Source organism: Pan paniscus, chromosome 17 (assembly GCF_029289425.2).
Source record: "Pan paniscus chromosome 17, NHGRI_mPanPan1-v2.0_pri, whole genome shotgun sequence".
In the NCBI taxonomy this organism is placed as follows: Eukaryota; Metazoa; Chordata; class Mammalia; order Primates; family Hominidae; genus Pan; species Pan paniscus.
In genome coordinates, this window is record NC_073266.2 from 53396306 (window position 1) to 53422019 (window position 25714).

The following is a 25714-nucleotide window of genomic DNA, read 5'->3' on the forward strand; positions in this document are numbered from 1 at the left end:
AAAGTCAACAGACAGGGGCAAAAGGGGGCTCCAACTTAAGATAATCTGTCTTCAGAGTCCTCATGCTTTACCATTATGCTAACCTCCCTCTCATATCCTGGAATTATTTTGGGGGTGGGTATTCTGAAGATGTTATCCAAATCAAAGTTTAACTAAGGGTTCAGAACAGTGACAGGACAACTAGTTATGTTCCTAAAACTCAAAATCCAATAAGGAAACACTGACTTGTATCAGGTAGTCTACTTCTGTCCTTAAAACATCTCTGGCATTCCTACTAGTGAAGCAGAGTTGTCATTTTCCCATGAATAACAGCATATAGGCCCCGTGATAAATTTTCTTAAACAAGAGTAATAGCAGCAACATAAAGATACTAGGGAAAAGGCAGAAACGGGCTAGTTCAACCAGAAAAGGTGCCCAATGCCAGGAAAGCTGAACCTCCTAATAATGATGTTTTGACCTTGAGGGTGGAAGGAAGGAGCAGAGAGAGTAAGCCAGGAGCTGATAAGCAGCATTTAACTTTGGTTATTTCTGTTTTTGAAATTTCAAATCAAGCAGAGAGAAGGAATTTAAAGAAATGACCCTCCATAATCAGTCTTTCCACATGTACTCATATTCAAATGAGGAAGTTAATACTGTTACCTTTATCTTCTAACATTTTAGCCTCACTCACTCAGTACATATATTATCCAGTTAATAAAGAATCCCATTTCTCATTTGTCATAAATGTCATCTAATCTGGTGTTTCCCAAATTGGGTGTTCCATGAAACATCATTCCATAAGGTTTTCACAAGCAGGCCAAAAGTCAGAGATTCTGGGCTTATGTTTGTAAGCAAAAATAGGGTTCTTTGCTACAGGTCTGCTCAGATCCTCCATATCTGAGCAGAGTGAAGTTCCAAAAGTACAATCTGGTTTGCGACATTCCTCAAAATCACTGAAATACATTTTTGCTGAACACATACTACCATCTTCCAGAGCTAACAGCTTATGTACCGAATATAGTTAGGCAAACGTTGAACCCAACATTTCTCGTCCTTGTTATTCGACCTCTTTTTGACCACCTCCAGCACTAGCAAACTCACTAGTTTGTCTTTCACTTTTGAAGAATAATTTCATTGGATATATAATTCTAAGTTGGTGGGTTTTTTCTTTCAACACTTATCTTCTTGCTTGCATGGTTCTGCTGAGAAGTCCATAATTTATCTTTGTTACGCTACAGGTAAGGTAAGGTGATTCCCCCTCTGGCTTCTTTCAAGGTTTTTACTTTACTTCTTTCAAGGTTTTACTTTGATTTTCTGTACTTTGAATATGGCATGCCTAAGTAGAGATTGCAGGCATTTTGGTATCCTGCTTGGTGTTCTCTTGAGTTTCCTGGATCAGTGGTTGGGTGTCTGTCACTAATTTTTAAAATTCTTGGCTATTTTTACTTCAAATATTTATTTGGCTTCATTCTCTTGCTTTCCAGTATTCCAAGCCCATGTACATTATACCTTTCCAAATGGTACCAAAATTCTTGGCTGTTCTATTTGTGGGGACTTCTTTTCCATTCTGTTTTCACTTTGCATTTCAGTTTGAGAAGTTTCTATAGACCTAGTCTTCAAGTTCACCACTTCCTTCCTTGGCAGTGTCCAGTCTGCTGAACTGCCCATCAAACACATTCTTCTTCTTTTTTTTTTTTTTACAGTCTCACTGTCACCCAGGCTGGAGTGCAGTGGCACAATCACAGCACATTGCAGCCTTAACCTCTTGGGCTCAAGTGATCCTCCCACCTAAGCCTCCCAGTGTCGGTAATTTTTTTTCCCCCTAGCATTTGCTTTGGATTTTTTCTGGGCATTTCCACCTCTCTACTTATATTACCCATCTGTTCTTGCATTGTACCTACTTTTTCTGTTAGACCCCTTAACATTTCAATTATTTTAAATTCTTAGTCTCATCACTTCAAAATTTGTGCCATATGTAAGTCTGGTTCTGACACTTGCTTTCTCTCTTCAGGCTGTTTCTTGACTTTTAGCAGGCCTTGTAATTTTTTATTGAAACCCAAACATCAGGTAATAGTGAGGTAAACAAGTCAATAATTTAAGGTGTTATTAATCTAGTTAGGTGTTAGACTGTGTGTAAGATCTGCTATAGAGGTAGATGCCAGAGACTGACTCACTCTTTATTAAATAGCCCTTACACATTAGGAAGTTTTAAATGGCAGAGTGGTCTTGTCACCTGTAACACATCCAATGGTCCTAGTTCTGCTCTCAGAAGTAAACCCAAATCCTCTTTTCTAATAGCTTTCAAAGGTTCTGAAGATAGGTATTCACATAATTTATATCCCTCCCCAGCTCTGATCTCCCCAGTTCCCTCAACTGTTCTCCAAGGAATGTTAGTTCCATTTCCCTTTGTTCTTGTCTCTGCCTCTGGATACACTGTGGCAAGTTAATTCATTTTGGTAATATGGAATCCAGAGTTGAAGACAGAAATCCCACTGTGGTTTAACCAGCATCTGATGAAACAGAACTTATCTTCCACATTCTGATCACTTGGTTTATTAGTGTAGTTTAACACTAAACTAGCTGTGTCACCATGCTAATAGCTATACTTGTTCAGTGCTTTCTCCCATTAAGTGATGCCAAGCCAGGTCCAGACAATACTGATGCAATTAACTTTGGAAAATCAAAATAAGGGAATTTATACTAGAAATGTTTAGGCAAAGAAAGGTATAAAGAAATAAATGCAGTGTTTCACAGTGATCTCCATTCAATTTGCACTGGTTACAGACCAACGGTCTGACCTGTCAAGTATATTACTCGACAGAAAATGCACCTTAAGCATGGTTTAAGTGCGTTAGCTACTGATGGGTGAGTTTCAGAAGCAGAAGTTCTAAGTAAATTCGTGTGCATATGTGCATTTTTCAAAGCTGCTGGCAACTCAAAAAAATTTAAAACTTCCATATTCTGCTCTTTGATATAATTGCTTTAAGAGGTTCGTATTTTAGTTAAACTTCTTCAATGCAATGATATCAAAATTATCAATAAAGTCCAAAGTTTTTTTTGTTTTGTTTTGTTTCTGTTTGTTTTTTTAAGAAAAAGTCTCACTCTGTTGCCCAGGCTGGAGTGCAGCAGCATAATCACAGCTCACTGTAGTCTCGACCTCCTGGGCTCCAGTGATCCTCCCACCTTGGCCTCTCAAGTAGCTGTGACTACAGATGCGCACCACCACACCACACTTGGAGAGGGAGAGGGAGACAGACAGACAGACACAGACTTTTTTTTTTTTTTTTTGTAGAGACTGGGTTTCGCCATGTTGCGTAGGCTGGTCTTGAACTCCTGGGCTCAAGTGATCCACCCAAAGTGCTGGGATTACAGGCATGAGCCACTGCACCCAGACAAATTCTAGCTCTAACATGAATCTTACTTCAAAAGCTAGGAGGGGTTAAATACATTTATATGATATTGTTACCAATGATAGCACTCCACCAATAAATTACAATGGCACACTGACAGACTTCCAATCTTATTTTCTTTTTTCCAAGATGGGGTCTCACTCTGTCACCCTGGCTGAAATGCAGTGGTGCAGTATCAGCTTACTACAACCTCTGCCTCCTGTGCTCAAATGATCCTCCCACCTCTGCCTCCCGAGTAGCTAGGACTACAGGCGCACACCACCACACCCAACTAATTTTTGTATTTCTTGTAGAGACAAGGTCTTGCTATGTTGCCCAGGCTGGTTTTGAACTCCTGGTCTCAAGCAATCCTCCCACCTCGGCTTCCCAAAGTGCTGGGATTACAGGCATGAGCCAGCGCCCAGCCTCAATATTCTTTTCGGTAACCCACTGCTCCATTTGTTATGTAGGCCTAGTTCTTTCAATAGGTCCAACAAGTATAACTTATTTAACCCCATGTAGATAAACAGACCTTAAAAAAAAAAGTTCCACTCTTATTTGAAATGAAAGAAAAGAGATACCAGTCTGGCCAATATGGGGAAACCCTGTCTCTACTAAAAATACAGAAATTAGCTGGGCGCGGTGGCACACACTTGTAATCCCGGCTACTCAGGAGGCTGAGGCAGGAGAATCACTTGAACCTGGGAGGCAGAGGTTGCAGTGAGCCAAGACCCTGCCACTGCACTTCAGCCTGGGCAACAGATTGAGACTCTGACTCAAAAAAAGTAAAGAAATAAAATAAATTTAAAAAATAAAAGACAATATAAATCTGGCTACCTATGTTAAGTTGAAGAAACTCACTTTCACAGAGACTTTTTAAAAAATACAACTGCATGGCCAGGCGCAGTGGCTCACGCCTGTAATCCCAGCATTTTGGGAGGCCGAGGCGGGTGGATCACGAGGTCAGGAGATCGAGACCATCGTGGCTAACACGGTGAAACCCCGTCTCCACTAAAAATACAAAAAATTCTCTGGGCGTGGTGGCGGGCGCCTGTAGTCCCAGCTACTCCAGAGCCTGAGGCAGGAGAATGGCGTGAGCCCGGGAGGTGGAGCTTGCAGTGAGCTGAGATTGCGCCACTGCACTCCAGCCTGGGCAACAGAGCGAGACTCTGTCTCAAAAAACAAACAAACAAACAAACAAACAAAAAAACTGCATATTTGCAACTATTTAAAACAAAAAAAGAAAACATAATGAAACAAAATATATGAAAATTTTAATGGTTTTCACTGATTGCTGTAAATTTGTGGGCAGTTTTTCTATTTTTCAGCATTTTCCAAATTTTCTCTAATTGAGTATTGGTTTTATGATGGGAAAATTCTTAGGAAAAAGAGGCAAGGAAAGAAAATTTTAAACTCTGTATATCACTTTTATAAGCTGAATTAAAGTACCCAGAAGTATCCAACTATGAGACAGAAATACGGAAAAAGTTAAAGGCACTGAATTTTAGAGCTAGGTCTTATAAATCATTAAGTTTGAAATCCACAGCATGAAAATGAAAAATGGCCTTGATAGTATACAATTTATTCAAGTTCATAGAGTAACTTCTAGAACCCGTAACTCCCAATTCCCAGTTCATGATTTTACTCCATATATCACTCACTGGAGACTAACCAAGATAGACATCCAAGCAGGAATTAACTTTGTACACACAGCATGGCTACACCTGTGTTTTTTTCTTTTTTTTACAACTATGTTTACGATGACATTTTTAATCTATGATTTTTTTTAAAGACTAAAGGAAATACATCAAAATGTGAGCAGGAGCTGTTTAAATGGTTTTAATGTATTTTTTCAAATTTCCCTTAAAGACAGTATGTTAACACCTCTGTGCCTCACTGTTCTCATTTATAAAATAGGTAAGAATAGCATCTACCTATGACAATCACAGAATTAATGAAAACAGAAGAAGTACTTAGAACAGTGTCTTGGCACAGAGCTAATGCTAAATTAAGTATTATGTTATGATTAAATTTTAGAGTATCATCTCACATACAATGGAGTTTAAGTGCCATGGCAGGGTTTTATTTTTTGGAGACAGGTCAGCCCATCTGGAGTGCAGCGGCGTCACCATGGCTCACTGCACTCCCAACCTCCCAGGCTCAAGCAGTCCTCCCACCTCAGCCTCCCAAGTAGCTGGGATTACAGGCATGTGCCACCATGCCTAGCTAATTTTCAAAAAATATTATGTAGAGACAGGGTCTCGCTATGTTGCCAGGGCTGGTCTCAAACTCGTGGGCTCAAGCTATCCTCCCACTTCAGCCTCCCAAAGGCTGAATGCCAAAGTGTTGGCATTACAGGCATGAGCCACTGTGCTTGGCCATAGCAAGGTTTCAGTTAGTTATAGACAGTGGTAATTTTTCACCCCCGCAGTGTATAGAAATGTTTTATGTAGTACTGGAAGATTTAATTTGAGAGGCCTAAGAATTCTGAGAATCTTGAAACTAATAAGCTATTGGAGGCTTCAAGGGCAGCATCACCTGATAAAAAGGGAGTCCCCCATCCCCCAGCCCAATTATGACTATAAATCCTCAAACGGAGGGAAATGGTGCTGGATGATTAGCCAGAAAGGGGTAACAATGCCGGAATACAGACAGAATAAAATCTAGCAGGCTAAGCCCAACCTAACAATCCTAGAACCTGACAATCCTAGAACTCCTAGCTCACTAGCAGTAGACAACTAGATGCTCCCCTCCTTCCCACAGATGATAGATTCTAAGACAGAGAGTCGAGGAAAAAGAGTCATCTGGCCTATATGACACCTGCTTCTGGATGGGGACACAACATTCTGGCAGGCATGAATAAAGCTGTATTATGTGTTCCTGTCTTCTTTACTCTTCCTAGTTTTTCTTCTGTCTTTTTTTTCTTTTCTTTACTTTCAGATTTTGTTCCCTTGCCATCCTGTGTTTTACTCTCAAAGGAAACTCTTAACACTTTCATCATTTACAAGTGTACTGTGAAACTTCCAGTAGTTCTGAATTATCTACAAGGGATCTCCAACTTTCACACAAAGTCCACTTTATTACACAATACACTGTTAATCCTGAATGGCTTTTTTGAAGCAAAATTCAGGCTTTCACATATCAACTAGCAAGCAGGTCAGAACTATCCCATGATGACGTTACAGTCAGAATTTCAGTTTTGTACAACGGGGTCTGTAATGTGGATGATACTTGTGACAGCAAACAAGGATAGATATCAGACATGCTAAGTGGCAAATATTCAGGTGGCTCACGGTATGTTCAATACTAAAGGAAAAGAAGAGAATTTTCTGATTCAGAATTGGAATTTAGCATCAAGATTCCAGTGATCCAAATGCAAAGGGAATGCAGGGATTCATTGAAGGACACTGCTTCTTTACATCTCACAAAAAAGCAAAAGAATATAACTGTTACACATTTTTGCTTGACAGATTTAAGGGAAGTTGATAAAAATGAGATCACCACCAAAATCAACATCATAATTTCCAGATCGATCTACTAAAAACTAAATTCTGGCCGGGCGCAGTGGCTCATGCCTGAAATCCCAGCACTTTGGGAGGCTGAGGTGGGCGGATCACGAGGTCAAGAGATCAAGACCAGCCTGGCCAACACGGTGAAACCCCATCTCTACCAAAAATACAAAAATTAGCCGGGCGTGGTGGCATGCACCTGTAGTCCCAGCTACTCGGGAGGCTGAGGCAGGAGAATCGCTTGAACCCAGGAGGTGGAGGTTGCAGTGAGCCAAGATCGCGCCACTGCACTCCAGCCTGGGCGACAGAGTGAGACTCCATCTCAAAATAAATAAAAAATAAAAACTCAATTTGCCAGGAGCCATGACTCATGCTTATAGTCTCAGCCAGGAGGCTGAGACACAACTGCTTTTGTCCAAAGAGTTTGAGACCAGCCTGGGAAATATAGAAAGACTATCTCTAGAAAAATACAAACCAAAACAAAAAATAACCTCAACTTCCCAACTTGATGACCAGTTCCTCTTAACTACTGAAGTTACTTATTCCTATTTAGCTGGGAGAGGCTACATTTTTAAAAGGCATTGTCTGTATTTTAATAATTTACCTAAGATCTTACTAATTTTAAACTATTCCTTGGGTGCTTAAAAAGCATCAATAACTGTAATTTAAAAAATTGTAATTAGACTGTGTGCAGTAGCTTATACCTGTAACCCTAGCACTTTGGGAGGCCAAGGTGAGAGGATCACTTGTGCCCAGGAGTCCAAGACCAGCCTGGGCAACACAACAAGATCTCCTCTACAGAAAGCACAAAAATTAGCCAGGCATGGTAGCATGCATCTGTAGTCCCAGTTATTCAGGAGGCTGAGTAGTGAGGATCACTTGAACTTAGGATGTCAAGGCTGCAGTGAGCCATGATTGCTCCATCGCACTCTAGCCTGGGCGACACAGCAAGACTATATATATATATATATCTTTAAAAATCTCTCTAGGAAAAAAATAACTGCCCCTCATGGTATATCAATTTTGATATACTGAAATTCTGTATGTTTTTATACCCATTTGATGCTGAAATTTTGTATGACTTATTTTCATATATATTTAGGAATGCATTATGTGCAACGGTAGAGCATCACTTACTACATCAAGTTTAAACCACATCAGCACAATTTCAGTTTTCCAAAATCTCACAAAATATCTCACTTGTTCCACTCTCCTCTCATTTCACAGCCATTATGGTTTTGACTCTGTTACTTATGTTGTTTCCTTGCTTACCTGCCTAGAATTCCCAAACATTACTTTGCTGTAAGAAGTGAAGATACTCTCAGCACACGGCTGTAAGGACACCCTGATTTCTGATGGACACTAACTGGGTATGGGAGTAGGGAGAGGAAACTCTAGATGTTCAGGCATTTTCAGCAGTTATTTCACATTACTATAATTGTTTTTTTTGTATTAACTATTTCCTAGGGAAAGTTCTTCCCTTTGAGCTTTCTTTCTTATGTATTGTCTTTCCAAAAATGCTTAGTGGTTCAACCACCTTAAGTACAGACTGTATGAATAACCTACTTGGGCCGTCAGTAGGATGGAAAAGATTCAACATGGATTATCCCAGCAACTGGTTTTCCATATTGATTATCTCAATCACTCCTGGCCCTCATCAGCCTGGAGAAGATACTGCCCTTTTCCCCCGTTCCAAGCTCCAACACAGGCAGACTCCTCACCATTGCTACCTGGCCCAAGAAAGGAGGATATGGAGGGGTTTACCTGCCATTCCACTGCAATGGAGTCACTGTGTGTTGTTCCAACCTCCTGCTTCTAGGTGTCTCACTTCTGACATGGAACATTTGTGTGAATGCTTCCACCTTTACAACAGTACATGCTAGGATGTGAAATCTTTAACTCAATCCTGTCACTGTTCCATCTTCTGTGAATACTGCCTATTCTGGGGCACCCACAGCATTTCTTCTCTTATTAGGGCAGAGATATTACATATACAATTTCTTCATTTCCTATGTCTCTATTTACTTCATCAATACTTATCTTTTTGGCAATCTTTATCAACCATTATGAATAGAACTTACTGTGACAATGGAAATGTTCTTTATCTGCATTACCCAACATGGTAGCTAACAGCCACACGTGGCTAGTGAGCACTTCAAATGTGCCTACTGCTACTGAGAAACTGGATTTTAATTCTTATTTAATTTTGATTAAGTTAAACAGCACATGTGGCTGGTGGCTGCCTAGTGAACAGTGCAGCTCTGTAACTCCACAGTGCACCCTCTCAACCCCTGCATTTCATCTGTCTCTCCCCCATTTCATTCCCGTCTCCATTTCATTTCTCTCCCTTCATTATATCTATCTTTGCCATCAACAGACATGTAATGTAGTATGTAAGATATATTTACATACATCTTTGTAATATATGAATTGTGTATACTATATAATATGGTATGATATGTTATAGTTATTTAATATAAGGACAGAATATACTGTTTTATGTAATTCTTTATTATATTCTAACATATATTCTCTTTTCTATAAATTCTAGGAAAAGCTGCAGATGGTCAGACCTGGTGGCACACACCTGTAATCCCAGCACCTTTGTGAGGCCAAGGCGGGTGGATCGCTTGAGCCCAGGAATTCAAGACAGGCCTGGGCAACATAGCAAGACCTTGTCTCTATAAAAAAAATAAAAAATAAAAATAAAAATAAAAAAAAGATCAGTCAGGTGTGGTAGTGTGTGCCTGTAGTTCTAGCTTCTTGGGAAGCTGAGGTGGGAGGATTGCTTGAGCCCAGGAGCTCAAATTTTCAGTGAGCTATGATCGTGCCACTGCACTCCAGCCTGGGCAACAAACAGAATGAGACCCTGTCTCAAAAAAACAAAACAAAACAAAAGCTGCAACTCAGTCTAACACCTTAAAATAGAAGTTAAGGGTAGGACGTCAATGTCTTTTGTTTTCTCTACAAAAGAGAGTGAAAATCTAAATCAGGCAAGGAAATGGCACAAACAGCACTTTAATTGTATCCAAGTGTCCTAACTTCATCAATCATATTTGAGAATACTGGCAGGTGGGGGAATATGGGGAGGAGAAAACACTTTGCACCAACTTGATTTCTGAAACAACTACTTCCAAGAAATCATGAAGAAGTGCCAAAAGGGTAAACAGCAAATACTTTATTACCTCCAGTTGAAAGGAGATAGACTTCATAAACAGCAGACAAGTAGGCTTGACTCAGATAAGCCAGAATCTCAAAAAACTGATTGAACATATTGTTTAAAACTTGGGAACCCAGTTGCAATCACTGAGATACTAAGATTTAACTAGCAAAACAAACACTTCCTCTTTGGGAGGACCACTGCGCTATAGACATAAAAATACTACAGACATCTGAAAACTCAAGAATATCCCCATAAAACTACATAATTTCACTGGTTAAACGCTAGAGATATGCTAGCTAGAAAATCTCCAAGTTTTTTTTGTTGGGGGCTAAAACCTCTGAGGTATTTACTGTATGTGTGGCAGTTTTAAGCACCCAACTCACTTAAATCCCATAATAACCACATAAAGTCGGTACAATTATTATCCCTATTTTACAGACAAGGAAACAGAGGCCAAATATGTTGTCCAGTGTCACAGAGCTAGTAAGTGGTGAAGCAGGACTGAAACTTAGGCAATACTGCTCCAGAGTCCCCACTCTTCACTACAAAGCTAATCTGCCCATCCAAATGTTAACTAATTTAAGACCAAAGTCAACCAGGAAAAGTTAATAACCACTGTCCTCTTTTCTGGCCTTATATCTTCAACATGTAAAAATATTTTATTTTTTTCTATAATTAAAATATATTCTTAAGAAATCAGCAGAAGAAACAAAGCCAACAGAGCCAAAATAAGAAATGACAAAAGTCAAGTTTTTTAAAAACTCGACAAGCTAAAACATTGGTTCAGCAAGATAAAAAAGATACATATATTTTAAAAACTAATTATATAAGAACCTGATGAACATCTCCAACATTAACAATGGCAGATGTTAAAAAAGAGAGGTTTGAGATAGTCCCAAAATTAACACAAGCAAAAAATGCCAATGCCAAAAATGTGCACCTTCCACAAACAAAAAAACTCAGGGCCTGTAAGTAAAATAATAGCTTATATGCAGCAAAAATAAATGTCATAAACTATTTATGCCACAGTAAAGATTTTATAAGAGTCCACCCTTGTCTACAATTTCACCTTCCATGATTTCAGTTACCTAAGATCAATCTTGGTCCAAAACTATTACATGAAAAGTTCTAGAAATAAACAGTTCCTAAGTTTTAAATTGCATGTTGTTCTGACTAGCGTAATTACATCTTTTTGTCCATTCCACCCAGGACAAAAATCATCCCTTAATCCAGCATGTTGTATATGTTACCACCCCCATACAATGTGACTGTATAGAAACAAGAGTACAGTCATACACTGCATTACATTTTGGCCAACAATGGACTGCATATACAACAGTGGTCCTGTAAGACTATAATGAAGCTGAAAAATTCCTATCACCTAGCGACCATTCCTATTGCCTAGCGTAGCCATCCTAACATCATAGCACAATGCATTACTCATGTGTTTGTGGTGACAGCCATGCTACCAGTTGTATAAAAGTACAGTACAATTATGTACAGTATATAATATTTGATAATGAAAATAAATGACTTTGTTACCGGTTTATGTATTTACTACACTTTTTATTGTTAGAATATACTCTATAAAAAAAAGTTAACTGTAAAATGGCCTCAGGTCCTTCAAGAGGTATACCAGAAGGCATTATCAGATACACAAATACTTACCAGTGTATTACAACTGCCTACAGTATTCACAACAGTAACATGCTATAGAGGTTTGTAGCCTAGAAGCAATAGACTATACCATAAAGCCTCAGTGGGTAGTAGGTATACCATCTAGGTTTGTGTAAGTGCATGCTACAATGTTCACACAATGAAAAAATGCCTAACTATGCATTTCTCAGAATGTATCCCATCGTTAAGTGACACATGAATATATACAGTGTATAAGGTTCAGTACAACCAGAAGTTTCAGGCATTCACTATGGGTCTTGGAAAACATGCCCTGAGAATAAGCAGGGGACTACTGCATTTACTGAAGTTTGTTTAAATAGTCTCTATTCAAAAGAATAATTAAAAATGTAAAAATTCATTAATGTTTATTAGTAGGCTAATTAAACAGTATTTTGCATTTACATTATATAGGTCCAAACATTCCTACAAGACTTTGCCAAACTCTGAATGTGTGAATATTTTAGTCATCACTCCAAATCATTTTAACAAGGACAGCTGTGACTGCTGTGGTTTCCAGAGGTACAGGGAGGATTTAGGGAGTACAATACCAGAATAATTGGATGGCGGGGTTGGTGCGCTGGCAAAAATAGAGGCAAGGTCCCAGTCAGATCTGGGCTGACTCAGCAAATTCTGGCACTAACATCTACAACTCCTGATTCCTTCTTGACTTGACCTGAGTTGTACAATCTGTGAACTAGCCAAGCAAACACAATGATAAATCCCTTTCTTCAACAGAGACCACAAAAATCTGACAAAAAAATCTAAGTTCCCAACATTAGACAAGCAAAGTTCTCATGCAGTAAGGAAGAATTAGTATAACAAAAAATGGCAACAACAAAACCATAGGAAATACTGAAGGAAAATGAGAAAAGTGAGGCAAAACAAAAGATGAGCAGCGTGAAGATTCAGAACATTCAATATACCTATAATAAGATTTAAGAAAAAAACTATAAACTGAGAAGCAAAAATAAAAGACAACTTGGGTCTTCCCAATATAAGGGCACATCAAATATCAAGCAAAATTAATGAAAGACCAATATCCGAGACATGTGCTAGTCAGTTTAGGATAAAGGAAAAAAATACAATATCTAGGCCAAAAGACAAAAAGATATTCAGTGAAGCTGTTGTCCACGGGTGAACAGGAAGGAGAGCCACTCTCAGACATGCAAAGACCTGCGCCATTTTTGTTGCTCTTCATGACATCTTTATTTTTATCCTTTATTTTAAAATATTAAAACGTAATTTCTCTTTTCTTTTTTCTGGAATATCTTTACAAGTAAAAAAAAGTTTTTTTACATTTCTGACACATGAATCAAGTAAAATTTTAAGTGAGAAATAATGCATGAATAACGATAATGAAACAGTAAAACGTTTCAAAAATAAAATTTCTTAAACACCAACAAAATGATCTATCTAGAATCCTATAAACAAAACAGGTCCATAAAAAACCATAAGGAAGGAGTCTGAGAGAAACTCAGATAATGGGATATTGTTTCAAGTCATGCATTTTCAGTATTTGTGGTTTTTATTATCTTCCTGTGATTTTTGGTACTCCACATTTTCTCCACAGTGTGAGTATATAAATATACACACACCTACACACACATACATATATAAAAGAATATATGTATTTGGACAAATATTTTTTGCTAATTTCTTTAAAAAGCTTATAAATTTCTATTTACTGCCAGCATGTCATAAATATTAAAAATAAACAAATAAAAAAGCATATAAATTTCTAGCAATTGTCCAGAAGATAGAACAGACTACTCTCAAAACAGTATGTTCCCTTTACACCAGAAACTTCCAAGCAGAAGCTGGCTAAACTATCTCATCTTTCAGGAAATATTCCAGAATCATTTCCAGTAAAAAGTCAGTTAGATGGTCTCCAAATTCTTTCTAGTTCCCGACTATAACAAATATCATCAACCTAAAATGACACCATCACTTACAACAGAACACAACCTGATTTTAAAATAGGTAAGGCTGGGCGCCATGGCTCACACCTGTAATCCCAGCACTTTGGAAGGCCAAGGCAGGCGGATCACGAGGTCAGGAGATCGAGACCATCCTGGCTAACACACGGTGAAACCCCGTCTCTACTAAAAATACAAAAAACAATTAGCCGGGTGTGGTGGCGGGCGCCTGTAGTCCCAGCTACTTGGGAGGCTGAGGCAGGAGAATGGCGTGAACCTGGGAGGCAGAGCTTGCAGTGAGCCGAGATCGCACCACGGCACTCCAGCCTGGGCAACAAAGCGGGACTCCGTCTCAAGAAAATAAATAAATAAATAAATAAAAATAAAATAGGCAAAGGACTTGAATAGACATTTCTCCAAAGCTAAACAAATGGCCATAAGCATATGAAAAAGGTGTTCAACATCATTAATTATTAGGGAAACGCAAATCAACACCACAATGAGATACTTCCTAATATACATTAGGATAGCTACTATCAACAAAAACAGAAAACACCAAATGTTGGTGCGGATGTGGAGAAAATGGAACCCTCGTGCTCTGTTGGTGGGAATGCAAAATGTTGTAGCACTACGGAAACCAGTATGTCAGTTCTCAAGAAAATTTGAAAATAGAATTAATGTATAATCTAGCAATTCAACTTCTCAGTAAATGCCCCCAACAAGTTGAAAGTAGGGTCTCAAAGACATACACACACACACACACATATATAAACACACACATACACACACACATATATATACACATACACACACACACACACACACACATTCACATACTTTTTTTTTTTTTTTTGAGACAGAGTCCCACTCTGTCGCCCAGGCTAGAGTGCAGTGGCGTGATCTCGGCTCACTGCAACCTCAGCCTCCCGGGTTCAAGTGATTCTCCTGCCTCAGCCTCTCAAATAGCTGGTACTACAGGTGCCAGTCACCATGCCCAGCTAATTTTTGTATTTTTAGTAGAAGCAGGGTTTCACCATGTTGGCCAGGCTGGTCTCAAACTCCCGACATAAAATAATCCACCCACAAAGTACTGGGATTACAGGCGTGAGCCACCATGCCCGGCCTCAAAGATATTATTTGTACACCAACATTCCATAGCAGCATTATTCACAATAGCCAAGAGGTGGAAGCAACCCAAGTATACAGCCATGGACAAATGAAAACATGCAGTGTATACATTCAATGGATTACTATTCGGCCTTAAAAAGGAAGGAAATTCTGACATGTACTACAAATTGGATGAACCTAGAGGGCATTATGCTAAAGAAATAAGCCAGTCACAAAAAGAGAATACTGTATGCTTTCCCTTATATAAGGTATCCAGAATAGCCAAATTCAGAGACTGAAAGAAAAATTGATGGCTGGGTGAAGGCAGAAATGAGAAATTGTTGTTGAATGGGTAGGTACAGAGTTTCAGTTCTGCAATATGAAGAGTTCTAGAAATAAGGTGCAAAATCATGTGAATATAGTTAACACTAGTGACCTATATACATTTAAAAATGTTTAATATGGCAAATTTTATGTGTATTTTACCTGAAGTTTTTTAAAACAGTAAAATAAAACTATACCATCCCTGTGCACCCAGAATTTGGTCTACTAGTTACTTTCAATCACTACATACATTTAAGTAATCTGATAAAAGGCAAAGAGAAAAAAACTATGTAAAATAAATGCTTCTGATACTTATTACCAAACTGTCCTCCACAGAGTGGACCAAATGAATTTACATCAATAATATGTTAAGAGTTCCCATTTCCACAACCCCATGTCATTACAAAGAATATCTTTTCTTTTTTCTTTTTTTTGAGGCAGAGTTTCACTCTCGTTGCCCAGGCTGGAGTGCAATGGCACAATCTTGGCTCACCGCAACCTCCACCTACTGGGTTCAAGCGATTCTCCTGTCTCAGCCTCCCGAGCAGCTGGGATTACAGTTGCCTGCCACTACACCCAGCTAATTTTTGTATTTTTAGTAGAGACGGGGTTTCTCCATGTTGATCAGGCTGGTCTTGAACTCCTGACTTCAGATGATCCGCCCGCCTCGGCTTCCCATAGTGCTGGGATTACAGGCATGAGCCACCGCGCCCGGCCTGTTTTCTTAAAACTAACTCACTCAAGCATGAAAACCATATCTCCTTATTGCTTTTTTTAAATTATTTTACTTCTAGGAATTTATGAGAAGACTATCACAGATAAGCCAAAACTTAGTTGAAGGGAGATTCAGAGCAATGTTTTCAGTATCAAACTGGAAGTAACATAAATGCCAAAAGGTGATTTAAAGCACTGTTCTTCAATAGCAAGGAACTGGAAGAAATATAAACAAATAGTTAGCTGGCTAAACAAATACTACTTCCATAGAACAATGTAATTTAGCTATTAAATGAGATTTATAATCACTGAAAATTTTCATAGTAAATGTGCAAAAAGACACTATATAAAATGACATGTACAGTCTGATTCTATCCTTCTAAATCTTGCCAAAAGGTATTCAATGGGTGATAAAAATTTTGGATGGTATCTGCATGTGCTTATCAATGGTTTTTCAACTATGATAAGCATGTACTACTTTTGCAATAAAAAAAAAAACAACTGCCAGGTGCAGTGGCTCATACCTGTAATCCCAACACTCTGGGAGGCGAGGGCAGGTGGATCACCTACCTGAGCCCAGCAGTTCGAGACCAGCCTGGGCAACATGGTGAAACACTGTCTCTACAAAAAGCACAAAAATTAGTCGGGAGTCGTGGCACTCGCCTGTAGTCCCAGCTACTCGGGAGGCTGATCACCTGAGCCCTGGAAGGTCGCGGGTGCAGTCAGTCATGATTGTGCCACTGAGCTCCAACCTGGGTAACAGAGTGAGACCTTGTCTCAAAACACACACACACACACACACACACACACACACACACACACACTTCACTGCTACCACCCACTGTAGTTCAGGCTTTTACTGCTCAGCACATACATTTTTCTAATTAAGTTGCATCTGGTCTCCCTACTGCTAATCTCTCTCCAATCTAATCCACTCAACAACTATAACCATTTTCAGACACTGCCAACACCACCACTCCTTTCTTCCCTTTGGCCTGTTATCAACCTCTACTAGGCCTGACATTCAAGTGCCCTCCACAATGTGGCTCCAAACTACTTTTCAATCTCATCTCACTTGTAAGAACTGATACAGTAACAACAAAATGTAATCTTTGTTAGCAGTTTATTAAGGACTTCCTTTGTCTCAAGAAAGCGTAACTGCCTATACGCATCGTTTTAACCATCAGAGTTCTATGAACGCCTCTTGACAGTAATTAGCATTAATATTAATATTACATTTCCATTCCACGAATGAGTGAACAGGCACAAAGGGCAATAGAGTGTAAATTCCTCTCTGTTACATACTTTAACGTCAAAGAATGAACACTGGCTTAAGGACTCTGGTTTCATCTGTAGCTCCAGCTCTTCCACTAGATGGCACTATTACTCTTTACAAATTCAGTACTTACACAATGCTAAGGATTACTACTGTTCATTTCTTATTCACGTTATTATCACATATTGTTAGTGTTATTCTCCTACAGAAGGGGAAAAAATGCAAGCTGGTAAAATAATTTTACAATTTCAAGATGATAATTTACTCCTTTGTTCAAAATGCTCAACTGCAGGTCTACAAACTGCATGCCTTGAACACACAGCCCACTTAAGACTTTTTAAGTACTGGACTCTGCTAAAATGATTTAACCAATTATGTTGGATATAATTTTATTCAAAATCTTCAAGTGTCTTTCAATCATTTTTATTTATTTAAGTATCATTCTTTTCTGCTTTAGCTACAAGTAAGTTACCAATTTTAAATATATACCTCTTCCAAGTTACTTTTTTTTTTTTTTTTAAGAAGGAGTTTCGCTCTGTCGCCCAGGCTGGAGTGCAGTGGCGCAATCTCGGCTCACTGCAAGCTCTGCCTCCCAGGTTCACGCCATTCTCCTGCCTCACACTCCCGAGTGGCTGGGACTACAGGCGCCCGCCACCACGCCCAGCTAATTTTTTATATTTTTAGTAGAGACGGGGTTTCACCGTGTTAGCCAGGATGGTCTCGATGTCCTGACCTCGTGATCCACCCGCCTCGGCCTCCCAAAGTGCTAGGATTACAGGCGTGAGCCACCGCTCCCAGCCCCAAGTTACATTTCTAATGGCATTCATTTACTTAACACAAACACCTGAGTGCCTACCAGGAGACAGAAACTACTCTAAGCATTGAGGGCATGGTAATAAATATGAAAAACCAAACAAGGTTCATCTCATGAAACTCACATCCTAGTGGCAGGTGCACATGAAAACTAAGTATATAAAGTATTAATAGAAAGAATTAATATGGAAGAAAAACAAAAACCAAAATGACAATGTAATACAGTTGGGTAGAGGGGGCCAGAGGAATGGGTAGATGGGACCAAAAGGATGTAGGACTCTCTGAAGACTTGACATAGGAATATAAACCTGAGTGGAAAAGGAACCAGCTAAGGAAAGAGCAGGAGGCACGAGCATTCCAGTCCCTCTCTGTTAACAATCAGCAAAGCAAAAAGCTCTGATTTTAGAACATGCTTGGTATACCTGAAAAACAAAATGCAAGCCAAGATGATACAAGATGAGGTTAAATGGTGTCTGAGTTCAAAATAAGATCCAAAAGTGTAATGGGGACCATTGATTTTTTTTTTTTTTTTTGAGACAAAGTCTCGCTCTGTCGCCCAGGCTGGAGTGCAGTGGCGTGATCTTGGCTCACTGCAAGCTCCGCCTCCCGGGTTCACGCCATTCTCCTGCCTCAGTCTCCCGAGTAGCCGGGACTACAGGAGCCCACCACCACGCCTGGCTAATTTTTTATATTTTTAGTAGAGATGGGGTTTCACCGTGTTAGCTGGGATGGTCTCGATCTCCTGACCTCGTGATCCACCCGCCTCAGCCTCCCAAAGTGCTGGGATTACAGGCATGAGCCACCGCGCCTGGCCCATTGATGAGTTTCTAAAGAGGAGTGTGATGGGATCTGATTTCTTAAAAGATCCATATGGTTGCAATGATGTAGGGAGATATGAGAGGGAGCAGAAGATCATCTTATAAGCCAGGTAGTACACGACAACCACTTAGACAGGGGTGGTTTGGCAGCAGTTACGAAACATGTATGTTACAGTTCTACTTAATTAAGACATAAAAAGTCTTCCATTTATATGATAGAGCAAACTCATGTTTATCTGCTCCCTCCCAGTAAGTCACTAAAACAATAAAGCAATTTACACAGGCAGAAATCCACAAGCACAGAGGAAAGTGGACCACAGCATACCAATGTCAAGAACCTGTTGGACGGCTGGGTGTGGTGGCTCACGCCTGTAATCTCAGCACTCTGGGAGACCGAGGTGGGCGGGTAACCTGAGGTCAGGAGTTTGAGACAAGCCTGGCCAACATGGCAAAACCCTGTCTCTACTAAAAACACAAAAATTAGACAGCCGTGATGGCGCGCACCTGTAATCCCAGTTACTCAGGAGGCTGAGGCAGAACTGCTTGAACCCAGGAGGCAGAGGTTGCAGTGAACTGAGATCACGCCACTGCAGTCCAGCCTGGGTGAGAGAGTGAGACTCCATCTGAAAGAATGGAAGGGGAAGGGGAAGGAAAGGACGAACGAACCTGTTGGAAGATGAGGACAGCTGCAACAGGAAATAATGACCGAAAGTAACGCAATTCATCCTGAGGAATTCTGGATACATTCCAGACTTTGCAGTACCAGGCTCCTTAATATGTAATGACAAGTCTTAAGGTTGACAAGAAGGATCAACTAAAACTCTTTACACCAATCTGGTAAAACCTTATCCCATACAACTAAAAGATGGAAGATAAGAAGCTCAGCAAAAGAGTGTGCGCATCTAGGGACCCAAATCACAGTGCTAAGAGGTAAAAGCACTGTTCAAAAAACAGATGTCCTATGTTATCTAACCAGCAAATCTGGGGTGTTTTCCTCTGGAGAAAATGAATGGCCTTTGACAGAAGACTTATAGATAATATTCAGAAATCATCAAAGAAGGCAATAAGACTGGTTAACAGGATCAAGTCTTTAACATGAATCAGCAATTTCATCTTTAGAAATTTATCAGAATTATTAACGGATCAATATGTGAGTGAAAAGTTACCTAAAGAGATGTTCTCTGAAATTCTGTTAAGAATAGAAAAGCAATAAAAATAAATAGTGTGAACACAGCAAAACCTCATCTCTGCAAAAAAATAAAAAATTGGCCAGGCATTGTGAGGTACACTTGTAGTCCTAGCCACTTGGGCGGCTGAGGCAGGAGGCGTGTGAGGTTACAGTGAGCTATGATCTTGCCACTGTACTCCAGTGCGGATGACAAAGTGAGATCCTGTCTATTTAAAAAAAAAAAAAGTAACAGAGAACAGAGCAGTTAAATAAATTATGATACATCCATATATTAAAAGGAAAACAATGACATGTAAGATGCATATAATGTATTACATGAAAAAGAAAGGACAGAAAATGCAGAGCCCATAAACAGGGCTAAGTCTTTTGCTTAAGTAACTTTTTCCCTTTGATGGAAATAATTACTTGTATTATCAACAACTAAAAGATTACACGATTCCTGAGAAAACTCAGTTAAACATAAAATATTTTAGGACAATATTTAGACCTCAAAAATATAAATTAAGAAACTAGTCACATGCTTCTTTGAAACATCCAGAGCTGCATCTTATCAAATTCTAAATTTAAATCAAATACAGCCATACCTCGTTTTATCATGCTTCATTTTAATACACTTTCAAGATACTGTGTTTTCTTATAAGCTGAGTTTGTGGCAACCCGGCACCAAACAAGTCTAGAGGTACCATTTTCCCAACAGCATGTCCTCACTTAAGTGTCTGTCAAATTTTGGTATTTCTTGTGCTATTTCAAACTTCACTATTCTTATGCATTATGGTAATCTGTGATCAGTGATTTAAGACAGCAAACTTAATCCACACACATTGTGTTCTCACTGCTCCACTGACTGGCTGTCCCCATCTCTCCCTCCCTATTTGCTGAGACACAACATTGGAATTGGGCCAATTAAGAATCCTACCATGGCCTCTAAATGTTCAAATGAAAGAAAGAATCATAGGTCTCTCACTTTAAATCAAAAGCTAGAAGTGATGAAGTTTAGTGAGGAAGGCATGTCAAAAGCCAAGACAGGCCAAAAGTTAGGCCACTTGCACCAGTTAGCCAAGCTGTGAATGCAAAGGCAAAGTTCTCGAAGGAAACTAAAATCGCCACTCCAGGCCTGGTGTGGTGGCTCATGCCTGTAATCTTAGCACTTTGGGAGGCTGAGGCAGGAGGACTGTTTTGAGTCCAGAAGGTCAAGACCAGCCTGGGCAACATAGTGAGACCCTGTCTCTACAAAAAAATTTAAAAATTAGCCAGGCATGGTATCACATGCCTCTACTTCCAGCTACTCAGGAGGCTGAAGTGGAAGGATTGCTAGAGCCCAGGAGGTTGAAGTTGCAGTGAGCCGTGATCAAGCCACTGCACTCAAGCCTGGACAAGAGTGACACAATATCTCAAAAAAAGGTGGGGGGCTACTCTAGTGTACACACAAATAAGAAAGCTAAACAGCCTTACTGGTGATATGTAGGAAGTTTCAGTAGTCTGGATAGAAGATCAAACCAGCCACATTCCCTTAAACTAAAGCCTAATTAATCCACAGCAAGGCCCAAACGCCCTTCAATTCTATGAAGCCTGAGGGAGCTAAAGAAGCTACAGAAGCAAAGTTTGAAAGTAGCAGAGGTTGGTTTATGGGGTTTATGGAAAGAAGCTGTCTCCATAACTTCGAAGTGCAGAGTGAAGCAGCAAGGGCTGAACTAAGAACTGCAGCAAGTTACCCAGAGGCTCTAGCTAAGGTCGTTGATGACGGTGGCTACATTAAACAACAGATTTTCCATGTAGAAAAAAGAGCCTGGTACTGGAAGAAGATGCCACCCAGGACTTTCATAGCTAGAGAGAAATAAATGCCTCCCTTCAAAGCTTCAACAAACAAGCTGGCCCTCATTAGGAGCTAAAGTAGCTGATGACTTTAAGTAGAGGCCAATGTTCATTTACCATTCTGAATAATTCTAGAGTCCTTAAGAATTATGCTAAATTTACTCTGCCTGTGCTCTATAAATGAAGCAAGTATAGATGACAATACATCTATTTACAGCATAGTTTACTGAGTATTTTAAGCCAACTGTTGAGACCTGCAAAATATTACTATTGGCCAGATGTAGTGATTCCCACCTGTAGTCACAGCACTTTGGGAGGCCCAGGTGGGAGGACTGCTTGACCCAAGAGTTCAAGACTAGCCTGGGCAACATAGCAAGAACTCTTCTTTACAAAACATTTAAAAATTAGCCAGGCATGGTGGCACACACCTGCAGTCCTAGCTACTTTGGAGGCTGAAGGAGGAAGATAACTTGTACTCATGAGTTCGAGGTTACAGTGAGCTGTGATTGCATGACTACTCCAGCCTGGGTGACAGAACAAGAGACTGTCTCCAAAATAACAATAATAAAAAATTACTATTGACAACATACCTGGTCACCCAAGAGCTCTGATGAAGATGTACAATGTGACTAGTGTCCATGCCTGCTAACACGTGTTCTGCCACTTATAGATAAAAAAGCAATTTTGACATTCAAGTCTCACTATTTAAGAAATACATTTCGTAAGGCTATATAGCTGCCATAGTCATTCCTGTGATGAATATCGGCAAAGTAACTGAAAACTTTCAGAAAATGATTCACAATTCTAGATGGCATTAAAAACATTCATGATTCATGGGAGGAGATAAAATATCAACATTAACAGGAGTTTGGAAGAAGTTTACTCCAATTCTCATGGCTGACTTTGTGGGGTTCAAGACTTCAGTGGTGGAAATAACTGTAGATCTGCTGCAAATAGCAAGAGAACGAGACACAGAAGTGGAGCCTGAAGATGTGACTGAACTGCTCCAATCTCATAAAACTTGTTGGTGAGGAGTTGCTTCTTATGGATGGGCAAATAAAGTGGTTTCCTGAGATGGAATCTACTCCCAGAGGAGGTGAAATGACAACAAAGGATTTACTTGATAAAGCAGTAGCAGGGCTTGAGAAAATTGCTTCTAATTTTGAAAGCAGTTCTGCTGTAGGCAAAATGCTATCAAATGTACTGCATCCTACAGAGAAATCTTTCAAGAAAGAAGTCAACTGATGCAGCAAACTTTATCACTGTGTTAATAAATTGCCATAGCCACATCCTTCAGCAATCACCACCCTAATCAGTCAACAGCCATCAATATCAAGGCAAGACCCTCCACCAGCAAAGAGTATGACTAACAGAAGGCTCAGATGATTAGTCTTTTTTAGCAATGAAGCTTTTTTAACTAAGATACGTACATTTTTATACGTAATCCTAATGCTTAGACAACAGTAAAGTGTAATTGTAATACTTAGACAACAGTAAAATGTAAACATAACTTTTGTATGTACTAGGAAACAATGTCAAAGTCAAAATGTCATTTTAATTCTCCTATTCATGTATGCCTTCCAAGATAATAAGCTAACTGAAAAACAGTTTATGCAATACTTTCAACTTCACAATGGTAAAATGATTCCTATAGCAATCCCTAAATATTATAAATGTAAACTAAAGTTATTAATAGTCTATTTTAACAGTTATCTCGTGTGTGTGTGTGCGCGTGCGCACGCGCGTGACGGAGTCTCGCTCTGTCGCCCAGTCTGGAGGGCAGTGGTGTGATCTCAGCTCACTGCAACCTCCACCTCCCAGGTTCAAGTGATCCTGCTGCCTCAGCCTCCCAAGTAGCTGGGACTACAGGCACCCACCACCACACCTGGTTCATTTTTTTTTTTTTTTTAGTAGAGATGGGGTTTCACCATGTCGGCCAGGCTGGTCTTGAACTCCTGACCTCAAGTGATTCACCCAGCTCAGCTTCCCAAAGTGCTGAGATTACAGGCGTGAACCACCACACCCGGCCCAACAGTTATCTGCTTCTGCTTAGTAACCAACTATAGTCAGAAGTTTCAAAAATAATGATTGTCTTAAAACACAAATTTTAAACCACTTCATGTTTTCATTCATTACACATACTTTAATAATGGCTTCCTTAAGAAATATGAAATGGCCAATTCCCAAACTGATACTTTAAATTTATGTTCCATTATCAAAAATGCAGCAACAAATGACACATCAGTATCTGGTCAATCACTGTTAATGTTCCAAGATACACAATAGATGAAAATTATTTGATAGTATCACAGCTGATTCAGAAAATATAAATCTTCACCTCTCAGTCTCAACTTCAAAGTGATGCCACCTACTTGGTACAAAAAAGTCTAAATATCTCAAATCATTTCCACATCTTCTACAAAGGAATAACATAGTTCTAAGTGATAATTTACAAAGAGTTCTGTGGAATAACTTTCAAGTTTATTTCTGTACTTGTAAAGAGTATTTACTTGTTAAAAAAACAGCTGAACATAATTGAGGTGATTTCTTCTTTATAATATAAAATCCAGTTATGCAGAAGAACAACAAAAAAAGTTCCTAGAAGGCTTTATTTCAAGACAGTGATTACCTCTGAGAAGAGAGGGAGCAGAAAAAGTTGGAAAAATAGGGCTTTAGCATTTGCTGTAATCTTAGATTTAAGTAAAAACAGGAAGCAATGTGTCTTTTTGATGAAGTGCACTGGCTCTGGAGGCAGATTCTCTGGGTTCCAAACAACTCACTAGCTCTTTGTGACCTTAGGCAAGTTACTTAATCTTCCTGTGCCTCAGTTCTGTTTATCTATCAAATGTGGATAATACATCCTGCTGTGTAAGATTAAATGAGTTGCTTATGTGAAGTGCCTATAATAGTACCTGACACATGAATGTTAACATCATTATTATCATCAGCCTCATAATCTATGACTATCAACTATGAAATGTGGCTGGAAGGCACTGGGGAAAAAGGGGGTTGTGGGGAGTGGCATCTGATCTATTTTCTACAGTTACACTTCAAATATAAATTGTTTTTGTAAACAGTGACAAATGACCATCATAAGTGAGAAAGTACAAAGCAGAATAAAGTTACAGTCTTCAATTTTCAAAAACATGAGACAATACAGGCTTCAGGGTTTGATATTTATTTTTAGCAGGAAGAATATACTAATGGTGACGACATCGTTAGAAGATACGCCCATGTCCAATATCTGCAACAGAAGCTCAATAGAAGTTAAAGAAACCATACTAAAAGACTAAAGACAAAAATTGTATGACATTACTTACCCTTAATTCTGTGGACAATAAAACAATTAACACTATGTTTAAGATTGAGGTTTCATCACAAGGTGAAATACTGGCAAGTTAATTATCAAATTCATCTTTAAAAATAAAAAACCATCTTTTCCTTTCCATGTAGAAGCGGGCAACCTCTTCAAAGGTAGAGCATAGTGGCCGCCAACTATCATCATCTGAGGGTATTTATACGAGCAGAGAAGGAGTAAATTGAAAAGGAGTAGTGCTAACTTGAGAGCTGGGAATTTGAGGTGGGAATAATTAAGTAGCAGCTCCCATGGGTAGCAACGGCAATCTAATCTAAGCACCATTTTTGGCACAATTAGAGACTGCTGAATCAATAACTAAATACTAATAAAAATAACTTAATGGGGTAGTACCATGACATTCCTACAAATTTACAGTGAGCTTTCTGTAAAAGGGATTCAAATTAGAAATTCTCCTATATATTATTACAATAAGAAATTGCCACAGCAATACAATTTAAACAAGAACTCATCAACTGAAAGATTTTTTTTACATAAAACCAAATCTGGCTCATGTATCCCTAACAATTGCTACTCTAATCAAAGGAAATATGAGCATTTTTTAAAATCACCTCCTGTACTCCCAGATTTCTCATTAGCGGTATTAATTATTACTTAATTTACAGGAGCAATGAATTTCTGCCTAAGGGTGTGAGCCGGGAGTGGGGCTGGG

At 39.2% G+C, this 25714-nt stretch overlaps 1 protein-coding gene across 2 annotated transcripts in view; it reads right to left on the reverse strand.

Annotated features, from left to right (window-relative positions):
* Positions 1-25714, reverse strand: part of RPRD1A (regulation of nuclear pre-mRNA domain containing 1A) — a 78267-nt gene that overhangs the window by 10949 nt on the left and 41604 nt on the right. Inside the window, exon 7 of one of the 2 annotated variants that reach the window (XM_008955673.4) lies at positions 532-24930. The exons of the other annotated variant lie outside the window; for it this stretch is intronic. Within the exon in view, the coding sequence (XP_008953921.1) occupies positions 24850-24930 (81 nt within the window). The 3' untranslated portion in view covers positions 532-24849. Of the gene's footprint in view, positions 1-531; positions 24931-25714 lie in introns of those variants that run through there. 2 annotated transcript variants of the gene reach the window in all.